This window comes from Equus przewalskii, chromosome 11 (assembly GCF_037783145.1).
Source record: "Equus przewalskii isolate Varuska chromosome 11, EquPr2, whole genome shotgun sequence".
Taxonomy (NCBI): domain Eukaryota; kingdom Metazoa; phylum Chordata; class Mammalia; order Perissodactyla; family Equidae; genus Equus; species Equus przewalskii.
In genome coordinates, this window is record NC_091841.1 from 26084275 (window position 1) to 26106285 (window position 22011).

The window sequence follows — 22011 nt, forward strand, 5'->3', positions numbered from 1 at the left end:
GGCCACACAGTCACCCTTGATTCGGGGGAGAAGGAACAAGGAAATAAGTAGAGAGCCTGGAGCTGGCTTGGTGTTTGGGGATTGGCTGGCTGGACAGACCGCATTTCTGGTCACACAGAGCGCTGACAGGAACACTATTGTATAAGTTTCGCTTTGCCAACATGGCGGAGTGGTCCCATCTTGGGCCTAGAAAGTCATTTCAATAGGCCCCTAAAATTAAGGGGTTGGGTTAAAGTCTAGCATTCCGAGAAGAGGTCCTGGAAGATGCGAGTTGTCCCAAAGACAGGGAAGACAGAGAAAGAAGAGGACCAAGGACTGAGCCCCGTGCACCTCGGCAGTAAGAGGGCAGAGAAGGAACCAGCAAAAGGGACTGAGAAGCGGCTGGTGCCGGGCGGGCCCTGGAGTCCCAGGGGAGAAAGTCTTATGGAAGGAGAAGGGCAAGAGGCTGTGACAGCCCAAGTAGGATGAGGACGGAAAAAGCCACTGGACTCAGCAGCAGGGACGTCACTGGTGGTGGTGGAGTGACAGGGCAAAAAACTCGATGGGAATGAACCCAGAAAAGAATGAGAAGAGAGACATTGGAACTGAGTGTCGATAGGGCTTTTGTGGAATTGTACTGTAAACAGAAGCAGGAAAGGGCAGCTGGAGAGAGCAGAGGGGTTGAAAGAGAGGGGGGCTTTTTTGAGGATTGAAGAAAAAAACCCAGCCAGTTTGTATATTGATGGGACGTATGCAGTAGGGAGGGGAAGATAGACGCCAAAGACAGAGGGGAGACCTGAGCAGGTGGAGGGATGGGCTGCAGGGCACACAGTGAGGGGTTCACCGTGATGAGAGGGACCATGTAGGGCATCTACAGTGGCAAGAAGGAAGGCAGAATGTGGGCACCAAGGCAGGTGGGCTGGTGAGAGAATTAGACTGTTGGCTTCCAATGGCTTCTATTTTCTTAGCGAAATAAGGAGACAGGACATCTATTGAGAAAGGATACAGAAGGAGGGGGGAGTTTGAAGAGAGGAGATGGTATAAGATAGCTCCTAGTTTGTACGCTCAAAGATAAGGCTAACAGAAATAAAATGTACCATTGATGAAACAAGACAGAAGAAAAATAGAGCAAGAAAATGCAATGGATTCCATAGAAAATAGGAACCAGGAAACATGGATTTAAAGGGAAATTATGGTATAAAAGAAAACATATCATAAGTCCAAACATGACACTAATCCCAATAAACATGAACAGGTTAGAATCGCTAGGTAAAAGTCAGAGGCTTTTTGCTTGGATTTCACAAAAAGACGTGTTAAGCTCAGTTTGTAGCCCAGGCTGATGAAGCTCAACGTACCCGTGACCCAGAGTCTAGAAGTATGACACCAAGCTGCTGATAGTGGTGATCACGGGCTGGTTTAGGAGTTCCGGAGAGATTTTTGTTTTCTTTACACCTTTCAATATTTTCCGAATTTTTTGGAAGGTGTGTACATTCATTTTATAATCAGAAAAAAAAAATAGAAGCTATTTTTAAAACCAGCTGAAGCAAATCTTCATGGAACCTTCATTTGCTGTCCAAATGAGCAATGGGTTCCAAAGATGCTCTAAAGAAGGGTCCCTGCCCTCCAGGAATTGGCTGGAAAGGAGACCAGCTGGACAGTAGCAGAAGGGTGCAGGGTAGTATGAAGGCAGGGTTCCACTGCTGCCTTTGAGCCCCTGGTAGAGGCAGGAATAAGTAAGGAGAGCCTCCTGGAGGAGGAGGTGCTTGCAGTGCAAGCAGGATGCAACCCAAGGGTGAGCATTCCAGGCTAGGGGAGCCAGCACAGGGTGCATGTGGGAAGTGGTGGGTGAGTCGGGGCACAGAGGCCAGGGAGGTGAAGAGGTTGTCCTTGGTGAGCTATGTGGATAGGCAGCGGGAAGGACAAAAAGAAGCAGGTGGGAGGGCAGTTATTCCTAAAATGGGCAGCCTTGTGCCCAAAGCACGTGAGTACAAATGGCCGGGTTGCGATCATTGCTCCATTGCCCACCGTCTACCTGCCACATGTTACACATACACGCACACATACGCACACACTCCTGCACACACGTTCATCCAGTGTGGTCTTTTCTGCTGCTTCGTGGTCTCTGGCCCTTCAGCCTGGAGAATTAACTGTCACAACCAAGGGGGACTCTCTTGGCCCTGGTTCAATCTTTCTTGACCCCTCCCTACCCAGCATGCATTGCTTCCCCCCCCCGGCCCCAGCCCGGCCATGGGAGGCATCGGCCAGCTGCTGAGAGGCAGCTCCCCGGCTTTTAAACAGATTCGACAGGAGAGATTTGCAGTTGGGTGACAGGTTGAAGGGGCAGGAGCAGAGGAGGTGCAGGGAAGGGATGGCTGCGGAGAGGGAGTGGGGAGAAGCAACGAGTAGGGCTTGGCCACTGGCGGGATGGGGAGGCGGGGAGCAGGAGGCATGAAATGAGACACTGAATTCGGGAGTGGATGTGGGGAGGGACAGAGATCTGGGGGTGGCTTTGGGTTCAACGAGCTTGAGGAGCCCGCGGGGTGTCTGGTGACATTGGGAAGCCCCATCGAGGGCTCAGGAGAGGGTGACAGGGTGACAGCAGGCGATAGGAGTGAGGGGCCGTGGGCTGGAGCTGGGAGGCGTGGGGTCCAATGGCTGCTGGTGACGCGGGCCTCACAGTGCTCAGGATGTCGCTCCAGACTCATACCAGCCCCCGAGTTACGAGGATCCCCGGGGGGTGCGTCTCCTGGGTCAGCTCACGGCGTGGGCACAGCCACCCTGCAAGCCAGGCAAGGGCACCGAGGGGTGGCAGCAGCCCCACAGAGTCCCAGGGCAGAGCCCAGATCCCCCCCATCGACAAAGATCGGGCCGCTCCTGGCCAGGCTCCCAGCCCACACAGGGCAGGAGAGGCTGCCCTCTCACATTTGAGCCTCCCTCCGAGCCGGGTTAAACTGACTGAGACAATGATTACTAACCCCTCTGCCGTTAAGTGCCACCTGGTCACAGTTTAATTCATCTGGGTGACTTCAGTCTCCGCTCTCCCCATTTCCCAAATTCAGCTTCTCCCGGAGGTCCAGGGGCAGCTGCATCTCTGGGGAGAGGCTGGTGGCTTTAGGGTCACAGCTCGAAGCCTCTGGTCCCAGTCGGAGCCACCCCGAGTGACGGCTGCCGGGTGGGTGCTGAGAGATCCCCGGCCCCGAGTCAGCGACGCCGGGGGCTGCTGCCATGCCCCAGGCTGCCCGGCTGGCACAGCAGGTGTTGCCGCGGGGGAAACAGGCCCCTCGCCTGGGTCCGTTGGCCCTGGGCCGGCCTCTGTGAAGCGGGCACCTCCACTGGGCCCCCTGGGCAGGCTCCATGGCCTTTTCTGAACTCCTGGACCGAGTGGGCGGTCTGGGCAGGTTCCAGGTTCTCCAGACGGTAGCCCTGGTGGTCCCCATCGTGTGGCTCACCACTCACAACATAGTGGAGAACTTCTCGGCCGCCGTGCCCAGCCATCGCTGCTGGGTGCCCCTCCTGGACAACAGGACTGCCCAGGCCAGTGCCCCCGGCGCCCTGGGCCCTGAGGCCCTCCTGACCGTCTCCATCCCACCGGGCCCCAACCAGGGGCCCCACCAGTGTCGCCGCTTCCGCCACCCACAGTGGCAGTTCCTGGACCCCAACACCACAGCCACCAACTGGAGCAAGGCCGCCACGGAGCCATGCGTGGACGGCTGGGTCTGCGACCTCAGCATCTTCACCTCCACCATCGTGGCTGAGGTAAGGGCCTCCCCTGACACCCTCCCCAGGTCCTGGCAGCTTAGAGGCCAAAGTCACAGCTCACAGTTGGCTGGACTCAAAATAGTCCAGGCCCAGGAGGGACCCTCCTCAGGCCTCATTCTCGTGGGCTTCCTGCCCATCCTGGGCCACATGGCCCCACAGGGGTGCTGGTGGCAGGAATCAGCCTACAGACAGACATCTGCCCTGGGCTCGTGGGAGAGGGGGCGGCACCAAGAATGGGCGCCCTGGACACCCAAGTGAGCCCTGCTGCCACTGACGAGCTGTGACTCAGGCAGCTCCAGGACCCCATTTCCACTGCCTGTCACAGGGGGACTCGGAGAAGAGTCACTGTATTCCCAGAGGCCACTGCAGGAGGCACGTCAGACAAATCTGGGGAAGCGGGAGGGGCAGCCATCCCAGTCAGCGAGAAGGGGCCTCTCTGGAAAGAACCAGAAGGAAGCGGCCTGGGTCTCGGGGGTGGGGAGGAGGTGCCAGCTCCCGGCGGCTGCTGCTGAGTGGGCAAGGCAGGGGAGGGCGTGAGGCTAGAGAGGGCAACAGGGAGCCATGGAGGGGCTTGGGCAGGGGTGACAGCCCTCGCCATCCCACAGGGCCCTGCCCTACGGCTCTACAGGTCACGGGGCTGGACACCCACCCCCGGCTCCCAGGAGCCTTCCCATCACTCTCTGCCCCTCCTACCTGGCTCTCCTCTCCCACCAGTGGGACCTGGTGTGCGACTCGCAGGCCCTGAAGCCCGTGTCCCAGTCCATCTACTTGGCTGGGATCCTCGTGGGAGCTGCCGTGTGTGGGCAAGTCTCCGACAGGTGAGTACCCCCGGGCCAGGCAGGCCCCGTTTTCCCTCACTGCCCCTGCTCTCCTGCCCCCAGCCCTGACTGGCCCCGAGCTGGTCTCTCGCAGCCACGTCTGAGGAGAAAGCTCTCTGCTTGCAGTCGGAACGCCTGTGTGTGCATCTCGCTCCTGACACCCTTCGGCTGTGCTGCTGAGCAAGGCTCATACCCTCTCTGGGCCTTGGTTTCCCCAACTCTTCCTCTATGCTTGTGGAAGGTCATTGTTCTAATCAAACATTCACTGCTCATGGAGCAGCCCGGTGGCACAGCGGCTAAGTGCGCACGTTCCACTTTGGTGGCCCGGGGTTCGCTGGTTCAGATCCCGGGTGCGGACACGGCACTGCTTGGCAAGCCATGCTGTGGCAGGCGTCCCACATACAAAGTAGAGGGAGATGGGCATGGATGTGAGCTCAGGGCCAGTCTTCCTCAGCAAAAAGAGGAGGATTGGCAGCAGATGTTAGCTCAGGGCTAATCTTCCTCAAAAAAGAAAATTTACTGCTCAAACCTGCTCAGCCACATGCCTGCCTTCAGCCACTGCTTGAGTACTCCTGAAGACAGGGAGCTCATTTCCTGTTGAGAGAACCTTCATGCCCACCTGGACCATGAGGACTCTGTCTGTGCTCAGGAGCCCTCCATGGATGAGGAACGTGGGTCTGGCCCCGGGTATCGCTTTGGCATCCACCTCTGCTCAGTGGGCAACACGAGGTGGTTCGGGTGGTCCAGAGCCCCATGGCTGACGCCATGGCACACCACGGACCCACACCCTCCTGTGTGTGTGTGCGCAGGCTTGGGCGCAGGCCGCTGCTGACCTGGAGCTACCTTCAGATGGCCGTGTTGGGCACCGCTGCCGCCTTCGCTCCCACGTTCCCTGTGTACTGCCTGTTCCGCTTCCTGGTGGCCTTTGCCACGGCGAGCGTCATGATGAACACTGCCACCCTCGTAGGCGCCCCCAAGCCGGGGCCGTGTGGGCGAGGCTCGTGCAGGCTCCCGGCTGACCCGCGCGCTCTCCTTGCAGTGATGGAGTGGACATCGATGCAGGCCTGAGCCTCGGCAGTGACTTTGAATGCCCTGGGCTTCAGCTTCGGCCAGGTCCTCGTGGCCCCCGTGGCCTGCGGTGTGCGTGATAGGGTGCCGCTGCAGCTGGTGCTGTCTGCCCCCTTCTTCCTCTGCTTTGTGTACTCCTGGTGGGTGCCACCTCCATCCCCCTCCTCAGAGGAGACCCTGCCCACCCTCCACCCTGGGGGCAGAGGCTGGGGATGTGGGAGGCCAGGGGAACAGGGCGGGAGAGGAACCATGGGAGCCTGGCACAGCGGGTGGCCACAAGCCCGCCACACTCCGATCCAGGGCGCAAATGCCAGAGACGCTTCTCCTTCCCTGCTCCTCCCAGGTCCCTCCTTCTCCCTTATTCGTCCTTCTCCCTCCCCATTCCGTCCTGTCACCTCTTGGTCCTTTCTCCTCTCCTGTCGCTACTTGCTTTGGCAGGTGTGCCTCCAGACACATTTTCTGAGCCCCTCCTCTGTGCCAGGTGTGGCAGCATAGGCCAGGCTGTGAGGTGGGATGCAAAGATACACACACACACACACACACACACACACACACACACCCCACTCCCAGCACACACAGCCACAGTCGGCCGTACATACTGACATTGTTACTAAAGAACTGGGACCATGACCCAGTGGTCAGAGGGAACCCCCGGTCCCCTAGACAGAACTGACAGATATGGCAAGTTAGGAAATGTCTGCACAGCCCTTAAATAAACCAGGCATGGCCCTTGCCAAGTGCCTGGCACATTGTAGGTATAGAGTAAATATTTGTTGGATGGATGTCTGGATGGATAGATGATAGGTAGATAGATAGATGAGTGGATGGGTAGATGAATGGATAGATAGATAATAGATAGATAGATGAGTGAGTGGATGGGTGGATGGATGGATGGGTGAGTGGGTGGGTGGGTGGATGGGTGGATGAATGAGTGGGTAGGTGGATGGCTAGTTAGATAGATAGATAGATAGATAGATAGATAGATAGATAGATAGATGGATGTTGGATGGTTGGATGGATGGATGAATGAGTGGATAGATGGATGGATGGATGGATAGGTAGATGAGTGGATGGATGGATGAGCAGATGAGTGGATGGATGGATGGATGGATGAGTAGATGAGTGGATGGATGGATGGATGGATGGATGAGTAGATGAGTGGATGGATGGATGGATGAGTAGATGAGTGGATGGATGGATGGATGGATGGATGGATGAGTAGATGAGTAGGTGAGTGGATGGATGGATGGATGGATGAATGGGGCCCTTCAAGGCAGGGCTGAGCTTGGTTCATTCACACACAGGCACAGCACTTAGTAGTCACTTGGCCGTTGAGGCCATGGGACAAGGGAGCACAGCAGAGGCCCAGGGGAGGACGGGGTGCCGGCACCCACACTAGGAGGAAAGCTGGCTCCACAAATCTCTCCCAGCCCAACAGCTCAGAGCAGAAAAGCTCTTAAAATGAAGGCTTTAAAAGTAATTTGCAGTCACTTTCCAATTACATCTCATGCAGTGGCTCTGAGAGGAGGCAATCCTGCGTGACAGGTGGCCTTCTGGGATGGCAGATGGACCCCAAAGCAACAGGGTGGAGGGTGGAAGGTGAAGGTTGGTGGTGCAGATTCCGCGGCACCTCTCCCGGCTCTTAACCCTGATGCTGGCTCATGGGCCTGAACCTCACTTTTCTGGGCAGACACCCCACCCAGGTGCTGTGTGAGTGCCCACACTCACTCACTACTTCCTCACTTCAACAAATAACCACCGAGCGCCCACCGTGTGCAGGGCACTGGCTGATGCTGAGTGTGACAGCAATGAGACAGGGTCCCTGCCTGTGTGGAGCTCACAGGAAATGCCATACATGACGACACCACAAGCCATGCTTAGGGACTGACGAATAGCAGGGATGTGAGCATCTGAGGCTGGGGCCCCTCTGCCCCTTGAACTCCTGCCAGCTTCTCTGCTTCTCTTAAAAACCAATTTCTCTTCCTGAGAAGTGTCTGCACAGGCTGTCCCCACTTCTTCCCTCGCAGTCTCCTTGAACCCACCCCAATCGGGCTTCACCCACCTATAACCCTGTCACCATCGCTTGGCTCCCACCTTGCTCGGCCCCTGCAGCACACAGCGGGGATGCTCTGTCCCCAAAGGACCTCGCCTGTGGCCCCAGCTCTGACTCCCTCCAAATGCTGCAAACCTCAGTCCCCTCTTCAGTCTGACCCCTCCCCGGCCTCCAGCCTCGTGTTTCCAACTGTCTGTGGGACATCTCCGTTATTGCTGGCTCGGCATCACAGACCTAACGTCTCCTTCCCAAGGCTTCCTCACCGTTGGGAGCAGCCCCCACCCCCAGGCACTGGAGTCAGTGGCGCCGTGACACCACCCTCCCCCTCACCGGCCCCACTCCAAGTCCAGCAGCTCACGGGCTCTGGTCAACTCTTCCTCTGATGTGCACTTTGAGTTCCCCTTCTCCGCCCTGTTCTGCACACCCTGAAGGACCTCAGAGTGGGTGTGGAGCAGGCAGCCCCACCCCTGGCTGCTGCTCACAGGGGAAGGCTCTCTGGCTGGGGGGCCTGCGTGAGCAAAGGCCTGGGGGCAGGAGCACATGCAGAGTGCCGGGCACTACAGGGGGCTCAGCGGCTGGGCCGGACGGTGCAGGGGGTCTGGGCTTGATGCCGAGGGCCATGGAGCCAGGTTAGCGTTAGGGACAGGGTCCTGCCATGTGGAGGGGGAGCTGGGATGCGTGGGGCGGACTGGCATCCACGAGGTGGCAGCTGTTGTCCTGGTGTGGGCGAATGGGCCAAAAGCGAGGCAAGGGCTGCAGGGCTGGTCGGCTGCAAGGGGCGCCAGAGGTGACGGGAATTGGTGACTGACTGGGCGCAGGTGGAGGGGGCTGGTGATGTCAGGACCAGAGACCAGCCCCAGGCCTGAGCCCCCCAGGTGGGTGTGAAGCTGTTTGCGCGGAGGAGCCAGCTCGGGCAGGAAGGCGCGGCCGTGGAGGTGAACAGGAAGACCGTGTGACACTGTGACATCGGGGAGGTGCTGCACAGTGGGGGACCCTGGCGGGCTGGTAGCCTATTGTGAGCTTGGGACTATGATCCTGTAGCCACTGAGGGGTCCGTACTGCACACAGGCTCACCCAGGCCTAGTCCCCGCGTGAGGCAGAAGGAGGGCCATGGGGTCAGGAGGGAGGCAGGAAGGAGAGAACAGAGATCCCAACCCCCACTCAAAGGAGGGAGGAGGTAGGAAGGGCGGCCTCTGGGGAAGGAAGGCATCTGAGATGGCATGGCTGCCACACGCCATAGTGCCCCTCACTGCCCACCCACTGACCTCAGCCGCCTGAGCCTGGGGCCTGGGGGCACCAGTAAGGCCACTCCCTTGGGCAGAAGGGGACAGAGGGGCAGTGAGGCTCATGCAGGCCAGCCCTGGGGGCCACTCCACATTCCTCCCTCGCCCCCCGCAGAGTGTGCACGATGGCTGCTGTCACAGGCAGGCTGGAGCAGGGCCTGCGGGAGCTGCAGAGGGTTGTTGCCATCAAGGGGAAGAGGGCAGCGGGGGACGCGCTGACGCCGAAGTGAGGCGAGGCCAGGCCTTCCCCCAGGGCTCGACCCTCAAACCCTCTCCTGTCCCCACACAGGGCCCCTGGGAGACCGACCAAGGGCCCCGGCCTCCCAGGATGAGGGTCTTGGGTGGGGCGGAGGGCCTGCCTGGTGCCCCCAGTGCTGACATCTCCCCACCGCTGCTGCCCCCAGGTCTTGCTCTCAGCCATGCAGGAGGAGCTGAGCGCCAGCCAGGGTCCTGCCAGCCTGGGCACCCTGCTCTGCACGCCTGGACTGGGCCTCGGGATCTGTGTCTCCACTCTGTGCTGGTAGATGCCCTTCGACCCCCACCCTGCTTGGGCCCCAGACTCTGCCTCTGGCACCCTTGGGGCAGCCGGGTAACCTGGAATCAGGGCTCTGGCTGACATCTAGCCAGGGAGCCTCTGCTGGCTCTCTGTTGGTCCCTTTGCCCTGAGAGCACCTCCAGGACAAGGCCGGCAGCACTGGCACCTCCCCTCTGTCAGTCAGGCTCCCAACAGGGCACATCCCAGGCCAGGCGGGCTCAGGTAGGGCACAGTCGATGGAAGAGATTAATTAGGAGGATTCATAACAAAGGCACCAGGAGAGCTAAAGAGCCCAGGAGGCGGAGGAGGGAATCAGAGAACTCAGTGGCAGAAACACACGTCCACCCTACTTTGGAGGGACCAGGGAGGAAGGAGGGATATTGTCAGAGCCCAGGAGCCAGGGCCACCCAGCAAGGACTGAAACCACTGAGGCCACAGGAGGGAGGGCCTGCTCAGTGGAAGCTGGAGCCCTGCAGGGGACACAGTCACTGCCAGACATGACACCCAGACAGAGGGAGGGAGGAATACCCCTGCTTCTCCCCTGGTCCCGCCTCCAGCTTCTCACCAGTGCCTCCCATTGGCCCAACCTAATGAGGAGTGGCATTGCAAGGGAACGTGGGAAATGTAGTCTACAGAGACCACACCCCGCCACAGAGTCGGCAGGAGAGGGTGGAAATGAGTGTGAGAACAAACAAGTAAGTGAGTTGCCCACTCCCCAGCCTGACTCCACCTCCCCCACCCCCAGGTTCAGCACAGGCTTCACCTTCTACGGCCTGGCCCTGGCCCTGCAGGCCCTGGGCGGCGATGTCTTCCTGCTCCAGTTCTTCATCGGGGTTGTGGACATCCTGGCCAAGATCGGCACCCTGCTGCTGCTGAGCCATCTGGGCTGCAGACCCGTGCAGGCGGCGTCACTGGTGCTGGCAAGGCTTTGCATCCTGGCCAACATGCTGGTGCCCCACGGTGAGTGGGCGGGCCAGGGTGCACACGGCTGTGGCCAGAGGCTCGCTACCTGGGGGGCCTGAGCCAGGAACAGAAAGCCCTGGCCCCCACCTCAGAGGGTGCTGGGCTAGAGCAGGGCCCAGTTAGGAAGGAGGCTGCCGGGCGTCTAGGAGAGGTGGCGGGGGCCTGCACTCGGCAAGAGGAGCTTGGATGGATGGAGAGTGTGGCATCGTGAACAATCGTGGAGAGGAAATAAGAACTCACTGATGGTCTGCAAGTGGAGAGTGGAGGACAGGGAAACGCAGAGGGTCAGGAGGACCCCAGGGTCCAGCTCAGGATGCCTGGGTGTAGAGCAGATCCGGGGGACAGGGAATGTGGCCATGACGTCACTTAGGACTGTAACAATCTTGCTAACCCTGTCTCTGTCCACAGCTATGGGACCTGCGCTCAGCCCTGGCCGCGCTGGGGCTCGGCGGGGTGGGGTCTGCCTACACCTGCACCATCGTCTACACTGGCGAGCTCTTCCCCACCATGCTCAGGTGAGGCCGTGCCTGGACCTGAGGAGAGGGGAGCCCTGGGCTGGGAGGGCGGTGTGGGGGTGGCCTTCCCCCAGCCTGATGTTCGCGTCGTGACTCTCTCTTTCATGTGGTCTTGCGGCTGCCCAGGTGCGTCCTGGCCCAGCCTGACCCACTGTGCCTCCCTCGGCAGAGCAGGGCTGGGCCAGAGTGAGAGGTCCAGGCTGTGGGCAGGCAGAGCAGCCCCTCACTGGTGTGTCTGTGCCGGCAGGATGACCGCAGTGGGGCTGGGCCAGGTGGCGGGCCGAATGGGAGGCATCCCGGGGCCTCTGGTCCGGCTGCTGGCTGTACAGAGCCCCTCGCTGCCCCTGCTGTTGTACGGGCTGGTGTCGGTGCTCAGCGGCCTGGCTGCCCTGCTGCTGCCGGAGACTCAGAACCTGCCGCTGCCTGACACCATCCAAGACGTGCAGAACCAGTGAGTGAACCCACCTCCAGAGAACCGAGCACGGGGCGGACCTGGCACCCACCCCCGTCACTGGACAGAGGGAGAAGCAGAGGCCCAGAGACAGATAGGATCTGCCCAGACTCACAGAGCACATCTTTGGGAGGGTGAGTTTCCTGGCTGACAGTGTGGTCTTGGTCCTCTGTTCTTCATTCTGCCACTGGAGGCCCAAATAGCGCAGCGACCTCAGCTCCCCCTCAAGAGAGGTCAAGGGGAAGGGGGTGTATAGCTGTTATAATGGGGAGAGCCGAGGGTGTGATGGCTGCTGTTGGGGGGTCCTCACAGGCCCCAGACTCTACTAACCCCCAGATGGCTATCGAGGCTGTCACTGCCCACCCACACTCCCTCCCACCCTCCATCATGTGCTCAGGGAGCTCAGTCCTGGGCCCCCGAGAGTGGGGCAGCCGTATCTCCTGAGTCCTCAGGATGGACACTCTGCGCCTGTGAGACACAACCCCTCCGTGTCTTCCGGAACAGGGCGGTGAAGAAGGCGACATGCAACACCCGGAGGCACCCTGTCCTGAAATCCACCCATTTTTAAGCCTCCTGGGAAGCCTGCAATGGAACCATGGGAAGAAGCTTCCCTCCTCTCCAGAAGGTAGAAGGAGAGCAAAGGCCTCGATTTCCAGAGGGCCCCAGGGCTGCCTCTCCAGCCCAGCCCAGCCTCTCTCACTGTCTGAGGAGCCACCTTCAACACACAAGGGGCAAAGGATGCTTTGATTGGCAGGAGGCTGCCTGGTGTGCAGTCACCCAACCCTCCCTCTGGCTACAAACAGGAGAGGGGACAGGTTTGGGGGAGGGACTGGCCTGTCGACCCCATGCTCCCCTCCTTGCGGCTCCCTGCCCCGGAGCTCAGAGGCTGCCATCACCCACGGTCAAAACTGCCCCAGCTTCTCGCTCTACTTCAAAGGCTCCGTACCAGCGATGGAGTCTCGGCTCCTCAGCTTCACCCCAAAGGCGGCTCAGACCTCTCTCCACCCCTCTCTACACTCCAGCCACATGGTCACTCCTGCCCAGCCATGTCTTCTGCCAGGAATCACCCTGCCACCTTCCCTTCCTGACAAACTCCCACTCAGCCTCCCAGACGCAGGGCAGTGGTCTCCTCCCAGGGGCCCAGGTCCCAGCCTGAGGCCCTAGTGAAATGCTGACCCACCACTGGGCCACACACCCTTCCCCCACCCGCCAGCCCATGAGTTCCCAGAGGGTTGGGGTGGTCCGCTTCCCCCATGTCCCCAGCTCCCGGGCCAGAGGGGCATCGGCACAAGGGAGATGAGACAATGAATAAAGGAACTGCCCCTCACTGACTCTGGTGATGAGCCCCGAGGGTCTGCTTGGGTTGAGGAGTCCCCACCGAGGTGGCCCTTTCCTAGGCCAGCTTTCCTGCCCCGAGTGCCAGGCGGCAATGGTGGCCCTTTCCAGCCCCTGTTGGGGGTCAGGCCCTGTGCTGGACACGTCAAGGCAACATCTCAGTTCATCTGTCCCTAAATCCTTCAAGGTAGATGGGCCCCATTTTACGGATGGGGAAACTGAGGCTCAGAGAAACTGACCACTCGTGACACAGCTAGGAGGGGCAGAATCAGGGCTGTAGGTCTCCAGAGCCCAGCTCTGGCCACAGAACCCCAACCTGCCCTCAGGCCTCACAATCCAGGGCAGGGACCTCCCCTTCAGAACCAGCCGGGACCCCACAGGGTCCACTGGCACCCCTCATGGGGAAACTGAGGGCAAGGGCTCAGGCAGAAAGGGGTGGACCAGAGTTCCCCCACCCCGGGTGACACAGACTTGGGGGCAGCAGGAGCTGTGTGCTGCCCAGTGGGGTCCCTACCTGCTCCTCTCTGCTGAGCCTCCCCGGAGCTCTGCTCAGGTGGTCTCTGGTCCACCTGTGCCTGTGTCACTTCTTCCAGGCACCTCCGTGGCGGGCTGTGCCCCTCCACATACACACATACGCTCATCAGTGATGTGTACACATGTGCATGCACACACACGAACAGGTCAATGGGAACCAGAAAGTGGCTCCTTGCTTCTGGGAAATGGGGTCACTCCCTGGCCGGGTCTTACCAGCTGCAGCCCCTGGGCATCTGGGGGGGGTCACATCTTTCAGCCATCCGCCTGTGGCCGCCCCTCAGTGAAGATCACCAGGACAAAGGGGTGGGGGCAGGGATTATGTTTGTAAAGATGCCCGAAGGCGAGGTTGTCCCAGCTGGCCGTGGACTTCGTCTTGCCTGTCTGCTGCCCAGCTGCCTTCCTTTCCCTTGCTCAGCACTCTTGGGGCCCCAGGGTGTCCAGAAGCTTCCAGAAGACAGAACCTAGGACTGGTGGGAGACGGCTCCTCCTGTCCCCTGGGGTGTCCTCCAGCTCACCAAGTGGTCAGAGCTGTCCCTCGGCCCACAATCAGAGTGGTCCTGCTCCTGGTCCCTCCAGGTGGTCATGGTCTTCCACACCCCAGGGCCTACTTGCGTCCAAACTGTCACCCCTCACTTAACGGGACCTGGAAGCTGAGAGGTCCCAGGGCCCTGCCTCTCTGGGGCTGCTGGGGAGTGACTGTCATCACCGTGGCCAAGTGGGCGCCCTGCACAGGGAGAAGGGGCCTCCCCAGCAGCAGCTGTGGGTGCTCCAGCTGGGTGTGCCACCCAAATGGCAGGCTTCTGCTTGGGACATGCTCTGTCCTCTGAGGCTCACCAGAGGGGGCTCCTGACCCCAGAAGCCGCTGGGGCACCCCGCACTGGAGGAGCCAAGGGAACTCGGTGTGGGAAAGAAGAGCCCGTCAACCACATTGAGGTAGAGGCCTCAGGCAGTGAGGACAGGAAAGTGGCTCAGGACCTCTTGACCATTCTCCTGCCTCCAGCCAGGGCCGCAGCTCACCCAGGACAGGGTGTGTAGAGGGGCAGTGCGGGGTACCACGGGCTCCCTATGTACCCTCAGGAGAGGGCTGAGCTCCCATGAGAGCCCCAGCACTGGCTGAGCTCGTGCCCTCTCCCTTGGGGGTTTGCGTGGCCAGGGCACGTCTTCGAGGTCAAAGGCATCAACCAGATTTTCACTGCAAGTTTCTTCTCCAACCCCTGTCCTTGGTCCCCAACCCCAGGTGGAATCTCCTGACACATCCTTGCATGTATCAACTGTCAGGGAGCGGGGTGCTTGAAATTTCAGCCACCCCCAGAGGCTGGTTGGACTCTCCTGGGGGGTCACCGCCAGGCCAGCCAGATGCCAAGCAGCCCCAGCTCAGGTCCAGATACTAAGTTCAACATCAGATGCACAGGACGAAGGAGCTGAGACCAAGGTGACCATCTCTTAAAGATGGGTAAACTGAGTCAATGGCAGAGTCCGGGAATCTTTCCTCTTAAACCAAGCCCTTGAGTGACGGGAGCTCTTCTCCTCCTTCTGCAGAGAGGAGAACACGCAGAGCCACAGCCACACGGCAATGAGCAAGACTGGGGCCCAGCCTTCCAACCCCTGCACTGTCCCTCTTTCTGGCCCCCTACTCTGACAGACTGGCCATCCTAGAAATTTCTGGAGTAAGGATGTTCCCTTCTTGACACCAAGGAACTCCTGCCTGCCTGTCTCTGTTTTCCTTGGCTAGTGGTGATGGGGGCAGGGGAACCCAAATAAGTCTCCACCCCTCAGACAGACAGCAGCAGCAGCAGACCGAAGGGCACGACCATCGCCAGCACAAGGACAATCCTGGCGAGACTAGCCCAGCTCAGGGCCTCCCCCAGGCTTCTACGGGGGTCAGAGCTGACCTCAGTGATGCCGACCTCAGGCTCCAAGACTGAGCAGCAGGGGCCAAGCAGGGCCCTCGCCTCCCCCAGGTGGCTGGTTCAGGAGGGCAAGGAGAGGCCAAGCCATGGAAATCCATATAGGGGCTGCTGGGGGACCGGTCTCTCACCCATGATAGGACTCTGGGGGAGGACACTTAAGGGCCTCTGGGGGCACACCCCATGGTGGGGAGGGTCCCAAGACAAAAGCATTATCCCAGGATGGAGGAAAGGAGAGGGAGATGAGGCCCACCTGGGCGGGGCTCCTGCAGGCATCGAGCCCAAGGGCCCTGGGAGGTGTCCAGGCCTAAACATGGACCAGGTTAGTGAACTGGGAAATGCCGCAAGAATGAGCCACCCTTAGATGGCAGCTCAGGAAGCAGAATCGGGCGGTGAAGGGTGATGACAAGCCAAGGGCGCGAGAGAGCAGAGGCAGGAAGGGGAGGCAAGATCCACCAAGCAGAAGACAGAGGAGACCTGAGTGACAGAAGCGTGGCTGAGTCGCGTCTCATGCGTCCAGCAGCATGGGGGATCCACCACCACCACATGGCCAGGCAGACCCGCCCACACTCTGCTCTCCCAGGACACGTGCACACTTGGTCCTCATGTACAACCCCCACCTGGAGTCTGCTCCTTGCAGCTGAGAGCCTTGACCCATACAGACCTGTCTCTCAGCGGGTCTGGGATGTGGGCCTGTCTAGCATCTTCAAGAAGGAGCAAACCCTGGGGAGGACGCGAACCAGCTCTACGTTCACCTGCAGTGTCAGGAGCCGCCCACAGTCAGCCAGAGTGGATGGGGGGGAGGGGTCTAACCCCTAGAGATGCAGAAGGAGCAGAGACTCTGAAATCAGGCAGAACTGGGGCCAAATGTGGACTCAGCCACCGATTGCCTTGAGACCTTGGACTTGCCACTGAAGCTCCTGTCATCCGGGCATAACCCTGCTTCCCCTGAGGGCTGCGGCAAGGCCAGCACCCTGCACACGCAGCCCCAGGAGGTGCAGGCCCTCCTTAGCCACTAGGGCGCAACACGACGCTCCTGCCTCCGGTCATACTCCGCGCCCTGAAAAGCCAAGGTCATTGCCCACAAACCTGGGGGCTGTTTCCTGCCCCCATCCTCAGCCCAGCGGGGACACTGGCGTTAGACAAAGCCAAGCCGCCCAACGAGCCCAAAGCCATGCTCAACCCAAAGCTTTGGGGGCTACTTACCAGCTCTCCTGGGACCCAGTTTGGGCCCAGACCTCAGTTCAGCGCCAGGGCCAATGTCCTAACAAGCACCCGCCCGGAACAAACGGCACAGGACCATCGGATTTGGAAAGTTTTTGTTTTCTTTTCCCACACATTTCCGGGGTTGGGGTGTTTTCCAAGACTCAGACACATTTGTTAACAAAGAGAGAAAAAAAAAAAAAACTGGGGGAGCAGGGAGCCCGTGGGCAGAGAAGCGACCCCAGCAGTCCGCGGGGCGATGCCTCGCTCCCTCTCGTCCCTGCTGCCCGCGCCCAGCGGGTGCCACAGGCTGCTGCTCGCGGGATCTGGATTATTTGTCTTCAATATATATCTGCATTTGCCTTTCCCCTCCCCCCGCCCCCCACCCCTGCTCCTCCAGCAGCTTCCCCGTCAATGCACGTCGCCCGGCGGCACACGACAGAACCGGCCACCCCAGGCCCGAGCCCCTTCCCAGGGCGGCTCCGGGGGGGGGGCGGGGGGCGGCTGCTCCCGGTGGGCGGAGTCAGGGCGGCCCAGCCCCGCCCACCGCGGGCCGCCCCGCCCACCCTCCAGCCCTTCTCCCACCGACTCTGGAACCCCGAAGGGAGGAAAGGAAGGGAGAAACCAGACACACACAGAAAGGAGGAGTGGGGAGGGAGGGTGGGGACAGAGAGACGCAGCAAGCCTGGGGTGGGGCCTGGAGGGCCTGGGAAGAGAAAGAAGGAAGGCAGGAGGGCCAGAGGGAGGAAGAAGGAAACTTGAGGAAAATTAACAGGACGCGTAGTGGACACTTTACAAAATCCCCAGCCTTCCTTCCCGCCCAACCCCACCAAAATAAAACTACCCCCCTTAAAAAAATAAATCAACCCAGGGCTGTGAGCACGTGCCCTGCCAGGCGGGCGCAGAGCTGAGAGGGACAGACGGCCCCAGGGCTGCCGACGCCGCCGCGCCGCCGGCAGGAGGAAGGGGACGAGCACGGGGTTTTCCTTTTCTTTCTTTCTTTTTTCCCTTTTTTTTTTTTTTTTTTTTTTTTTGCGTTTCCTCTTCATGAGAGAAGTCTGAGGCTGCCAGGGAGTGAGCGGGTCCCCAGGCCCCGGCAGGGAGAAGGCCGCCCCGTCCTCCCGGGCCCTCCCGGGAGGGGCAGCTGGCAGTGGGGCGCGGTGCCGGGGGGCTCAGACGTAATACTCCTTGTCTTTGTTCTTCTTGGCCTTGCTGGGCGTCTTGGGGGCGGCCGGGGCCTTCTCTTTCACCACCGCCCCATTGCTCTGGGCCGAGTTACTGATGTAGTTTCGGCTCTGGTCCACCTGGTAGGAGCCCTCGTCGCGGTTGCGGTACTTGTACATGGCGTAGAGGAGGATGAGGATGCAGAGCGCCGCGGCCGCCACGATGCCCACCACCATGCCAGTGGTGCTGCTGGACTCCCGGATCACCTCCACTGCGCCCGGCGGGCCCCGCTCCCCGGGCCCCGTGGGGTTGGCTGTGGGCAGATGGGGGAAGCCAGGGGCGGCGGTCACGCCGGGGCGCAGGGGAGGGGGCCTCCGCGGCTCGAAGGACGTGGGGGCCCCGGGCCCCAGGGGCGGGTTCTCCAGCAGGGGCTGCAGCGGGTCTCGGTGGTTCATTTTGCCCGCCGGCAGGTTGGGGGCCGGGGCGGAGGGGGCTAGCAGCACCCCGGGGGCGCCCGTGGCCCCATCTGTCCTGAGGTTGGGCCGGGGAGCGGGTTTGCGGGGTGAGAGGAGGGTGGTGCGGTCCGTGACCAGGGGAAAGGTGGTGTAAAAGTCCTCGTCGTCCGTGGGGGGGAGGCTGGAGTCAAAGACCTCCCCGGAGGCGAAGCCCGAGGCCTCGATGGGCTCCTCGCAGTCGCTGTCGTCCTGCTCGGCCTGGCACGGGCCCCCGGCGGGCGGGCGGCGGGCCGCGGGCGGGGGCAGGGTGTCTTGGGTGGCGCCCACGCCCGTGAGGAAGGGGTAGAAGGTGGGGGGTGGGGGCACGAAGGGGGATCGGGTGGCCACGGGAGGGGGGTCTAAGGAGTCCTCCGTGATAATGGGCAATATTAACTCTCCTCCTAGAACAAGAGACAGAAGAGAAAAGAGAGAGCGTCAGCGCGGGCCGGGGCGCAGGCGGCCGGCACAGAGAGAGAAACAACAGCCTCACACACCCAAATCGGTTCCAATTGGCTTTGGCGGAGACTAGAGCGGGCCGGGCCCGCCCGCCAGCCGGCCGGAGCCCTGCGCTTTAAGCGGGCAGCGGCTCGGATGCCCTGGGCACCCCACGCACGGGCTCTGTGGCTCTCTGAGTTTTGGTCTTTTGTTTGTCTTAAGAAACCAAAAGGAACAGAAAAGAAAGGAAATGGAAAAGAAACGGAAAAAAAAAATCTCTACTGGTTTAAGGCTTTAAAAACAGATACAAGAGCAGCATTTAAACAAACCTAACAACAATATCTTTTAGGGTTTTTTTCTAGATTTTTCTCTTTTTTTGCTTTTGGTTTTTTTTTTTCTTTTGTTTTTAAAAAAGAAGATAGCATACCACGGAATTCAGGCAACTTACATCAACAAATAGGCCGTGTGATTTTAGCATGAAGAAAAAAATTACAAACAGAGCTGTGTAAGCGGGTTCTCCCGAAAAAAATAAGAAAAAACAACTTTTCCGTACAACGTTTTCTGTCTATCTGTTTGGTATCTCCCTCCCTCACTCTTTTCTCCCTGAACATCTTGCTTCCTCCAGAATACTCTCTCTCCTCCCTCACTCGTGCCCTCTCCCCCTCATTAAACACAAAGCTGAAATTTGCACAGTGCAGGCTGGCATGGTGGAATTGTTACCACCACTTGGTGTCAGCGTGTGGGTGGGGGAGGGAGGGAGCAGTGTGAAAGGGGGCTTGGGGAGGAGGTACATGACGGGGGAGCCATGTAGGAATTGCTACATGGGTGAGAGGACTTGGCAGGGGATGGTCATAGGAAGGGACATTGAAGACTAATTGCAGGTTGGCCATGGAGAGAGGAGAATTAGAAGGTGGGAGGTGATGAGGTCCATGAGGAAGAGGTGGCAGAGAAGACACAGACACACTGGAGGAGGGTCCTGTCCCATAGGACTCTGGGAGGGGTGGTGAGAAGCCATGTAGAGGCAGGGAGGGGCGGAGGCAGGGAGTGAGGGACATATGCTTCTTGAGCTAACCCTAAATCCCCAACTTTCACTTTCTTCACCCTCCACCTCTGACCCCCACTGACTTCCCCCCTCCCCCTCCCCAGAACCCCCATGGGCCGCCAGGACCTGGCCAGGGCTTGACTGCCTCTGGCCCTCTTATTATTGTTAAAACAATAATAAAACAACGGAAAGAAGAAGAAAGCAAAAAAAGAAAAGAAAATACATACACAGCCATCTGGGAAGGATGCACTTGCTAATATAGGGCCCAGGAGAACTAGTGGGGGGGGGCTTTTGGGGCGGGGGTGGGTCTCTTCCCTCCCCAGGTCTGATACCTGGGGTCCCCTGGGCAGAAACTGCAATTCCCATCAGTCCCAAAGGGTGAGAACTACAACTCCCATTGGCCCTTGGAGCGGTATGGACCACAGTTCCCATCAGCCTCTGGGTCAACAACTACAACTCCCATCAGCCTCCTGGGTCCCTTCTCCAATCAAAGTACTTCAACCCACTGGTCTAGGGCAGAAGGGAGCTGGAGCCTGGCTCTAGATGGTTGGTTGTTGGGGGGGGGGGGTCTGCCTCCTCTTGGAGGGGCACCTCTGAGCCTGGTGGGGGCTGGAGGGTTCCTCTCTAAGTCTCCCTCCAGCACAGCACAGCTCCTCCCCCGTCTGAGTGCTTCTCCCTGGTCTCTGCAGGGTGTGGTCTCCACGGATCACACCACAAGCCCCCTACCCCTCCACAGGAAACATCCCAGGGCTCCACTGCCAGGCCCCGCTTGTCCCACTGCAGCCAGGCCAGCCGCGTGACACCACCACATCCTGGCTCCTCTTCTCCTGCTCCCCCCACCCAAAGCCCTCCGGTCTCTGTGCTGCTGTTCAGACACCTCTACTGATCCTTCAGACCACAAGCTCCAGCAATCTGGCAGAGCCGTCCTTGGCCACACTGGCCAGCTGCAGCCAAGATCTTGCCATTGAACTTGCAGCCTTGCCGAGTTGCTCAGGCTGCTCTTCCCATCAGGCTCCAACTGCCCCCTGGGCAGGGGTTCACCTGTACCCCAGCTTGTAAAGCCCCAGGGCACCTGGCCCTCCAGGGGCTCAGCCACACTGAAAAACCGAGCCAAGAGCAAAGAAGCATGTTTTGTGGAGCTGGGACCAGCCAACCCCAGCTTTTTACCGAAGAGGATGCTGAGGCCTGGGGTGGACAGGACTTGCCAAGGTCACCAGGTGTTGGTGTCAGGCTGGGTGAACAAATGGACTGTCGAGTCCCTTCTGTGGCTCTTGGAGGCCAGAGGAGGGCTGAGGCCCACAAGGATCCCAGGAAGGCCTGGCTCATCCTCCCCATGCCTACAGGAACCTGCTAGGGTGCTTGACTCTTGGCTTGGATGTTAACCTGGGAGGCCACAGACCTGTTGGGTCATTAATTCCTGTGTGACTATGGGCAAGTTTCTTTCACTCTCTGGGCCTGTTTACTCATCTACAAAATTAAGGTATTGGGTTCCAGGCCCAGGGAGAGGTCAAGGCCTGGCTCCCGTGGACCTCCAGCCTCCAGATGAGCAGTTTGTCCTCCCATCCCCACCTGAGCGCCAGATCCACCCAGGATGACCCAGCACCTCGGTCCCTGGGTAAGGGGCAAACTCAGCCCTCAGCCCTCTGGAGGAGCTGGCAGCCCTTCAGCTGGTGGCATCCTGGGTCCAATCACAGCAGGGTTCTGCTGCCTGCATGGACCCTGAGCGCTCTGGGGTCCTCACGGCTAGCCCGTATCATTTACCCTCTTCCTGATCTTTGCCTTCTATTCAGAACACTGTCCCCCTGCTGATGTCTCACTCAGCATTCGAATCCAGCCAAACACCTCCTCTTCCAGGAAGACTTCCAGTTTGGACTCACTGCCAGGGAAGCCCGAGGCCCTGTGTCTGTCTCCCTAGCGCCCAGCATTGGGCCAGGCACAGAGCGGGGGCTCATTGGGTTTTGGCCAGGGGAAGAGGAGGAATACTCATCATGTATTTCCTCTGAGCCACGCCAGGCTCAGAGGCCAGGTTCAGAGGCCAGGCTCAGGCCAGGCTGGGGCCCCAGAGGAATGCCCGGCCTAGGGCGTACGACCAGGAGGCCCTTGCTGAGGACCCGTCATGCCCCAGAGGGGCTGATCGGGCTGATGGGGCCCGGACCTTCGCCCTCTACCCTCTTACTCACCCCCAGCTAGACTCCAGTGTATGGAGGCCTCAGGCCTCAGACCACAGGCAAATCCTGGCCAGCCCGAGCCCCTCACGGCCATTTGCCCCAACTCGCTGGTTCTCTAGGTCCTTGGGTCACACAGGCTCCCGGGTTCCCCCTGTGCACTCTCCCTCGGCCTCCAGAGCCCCCCCAGGCCTCATCACACTGACGTCTTGTTCCTGCCCTTCAACCCCAGCCACTTCCTGGCCTCCATAGCTGGGTCTTGGCCCTGTCCTTGTGTCCCCAGCTCCTCTGGGGGCTTTCCCTGGGCC

At 59.9% G+C, this 22011-nt stretch overlaps 2 protein-coding genes across 45 annotated transcripts in view; one reads left to right on the forward strand and one right to left on the reverse strand.

Annotated features, from left to right (window-relative positions):
- Positions 1-3333: 3333 nt before the first annotated feature.
- SLC22A12 (solute carrier family 22 member 12) lies at positions 3334-12751 on the forward strand. The gene is given in 13 exon segments (XM_070566068.1): positions 3334-3735; positions 4453-4556; positions 5366-5544; positions 5596-5764; positions 6564-6574; positions 9076-9093; positions 9096-9196; positions 9365-9480; positions 10241-10455; positions 10608-10609; positions 10867-10973; positions 11221-11424; positions 11929-12751. Coding segments are annotated over 13 exon segments (1692 nt in total). The 3' UTR covers positions 11993-12751.
- Positions 12752-16507: 3756 nt separating this feature from the next.
- Positions 16508-22011, reverse strand: part of NRXN2 (neurexin 2) — a 107881-nt gene continuing 102377 nt past the window's right edge. For 27 of the 44 annotated variants that reach the window (XM_070564178.1, XM_070564184.1, XM_070564179.1 and 24 more), the window contains one exon: positions 16508-18462. In XM_070564178.1, the coding sequence (XP_070420279.1) occupies positions 17576-18462 (887 nt within the window). In that variant the 3' untranslated portion in view covers positions 16508-17575. The remainder of the gene's footprint in view (positions 18463-22011) is intronic. The other 17 variants (XM_070564200.1, XM_070564198.1, XM_070564199.1 and 14 more) reach the window with 2 other exon arrangements.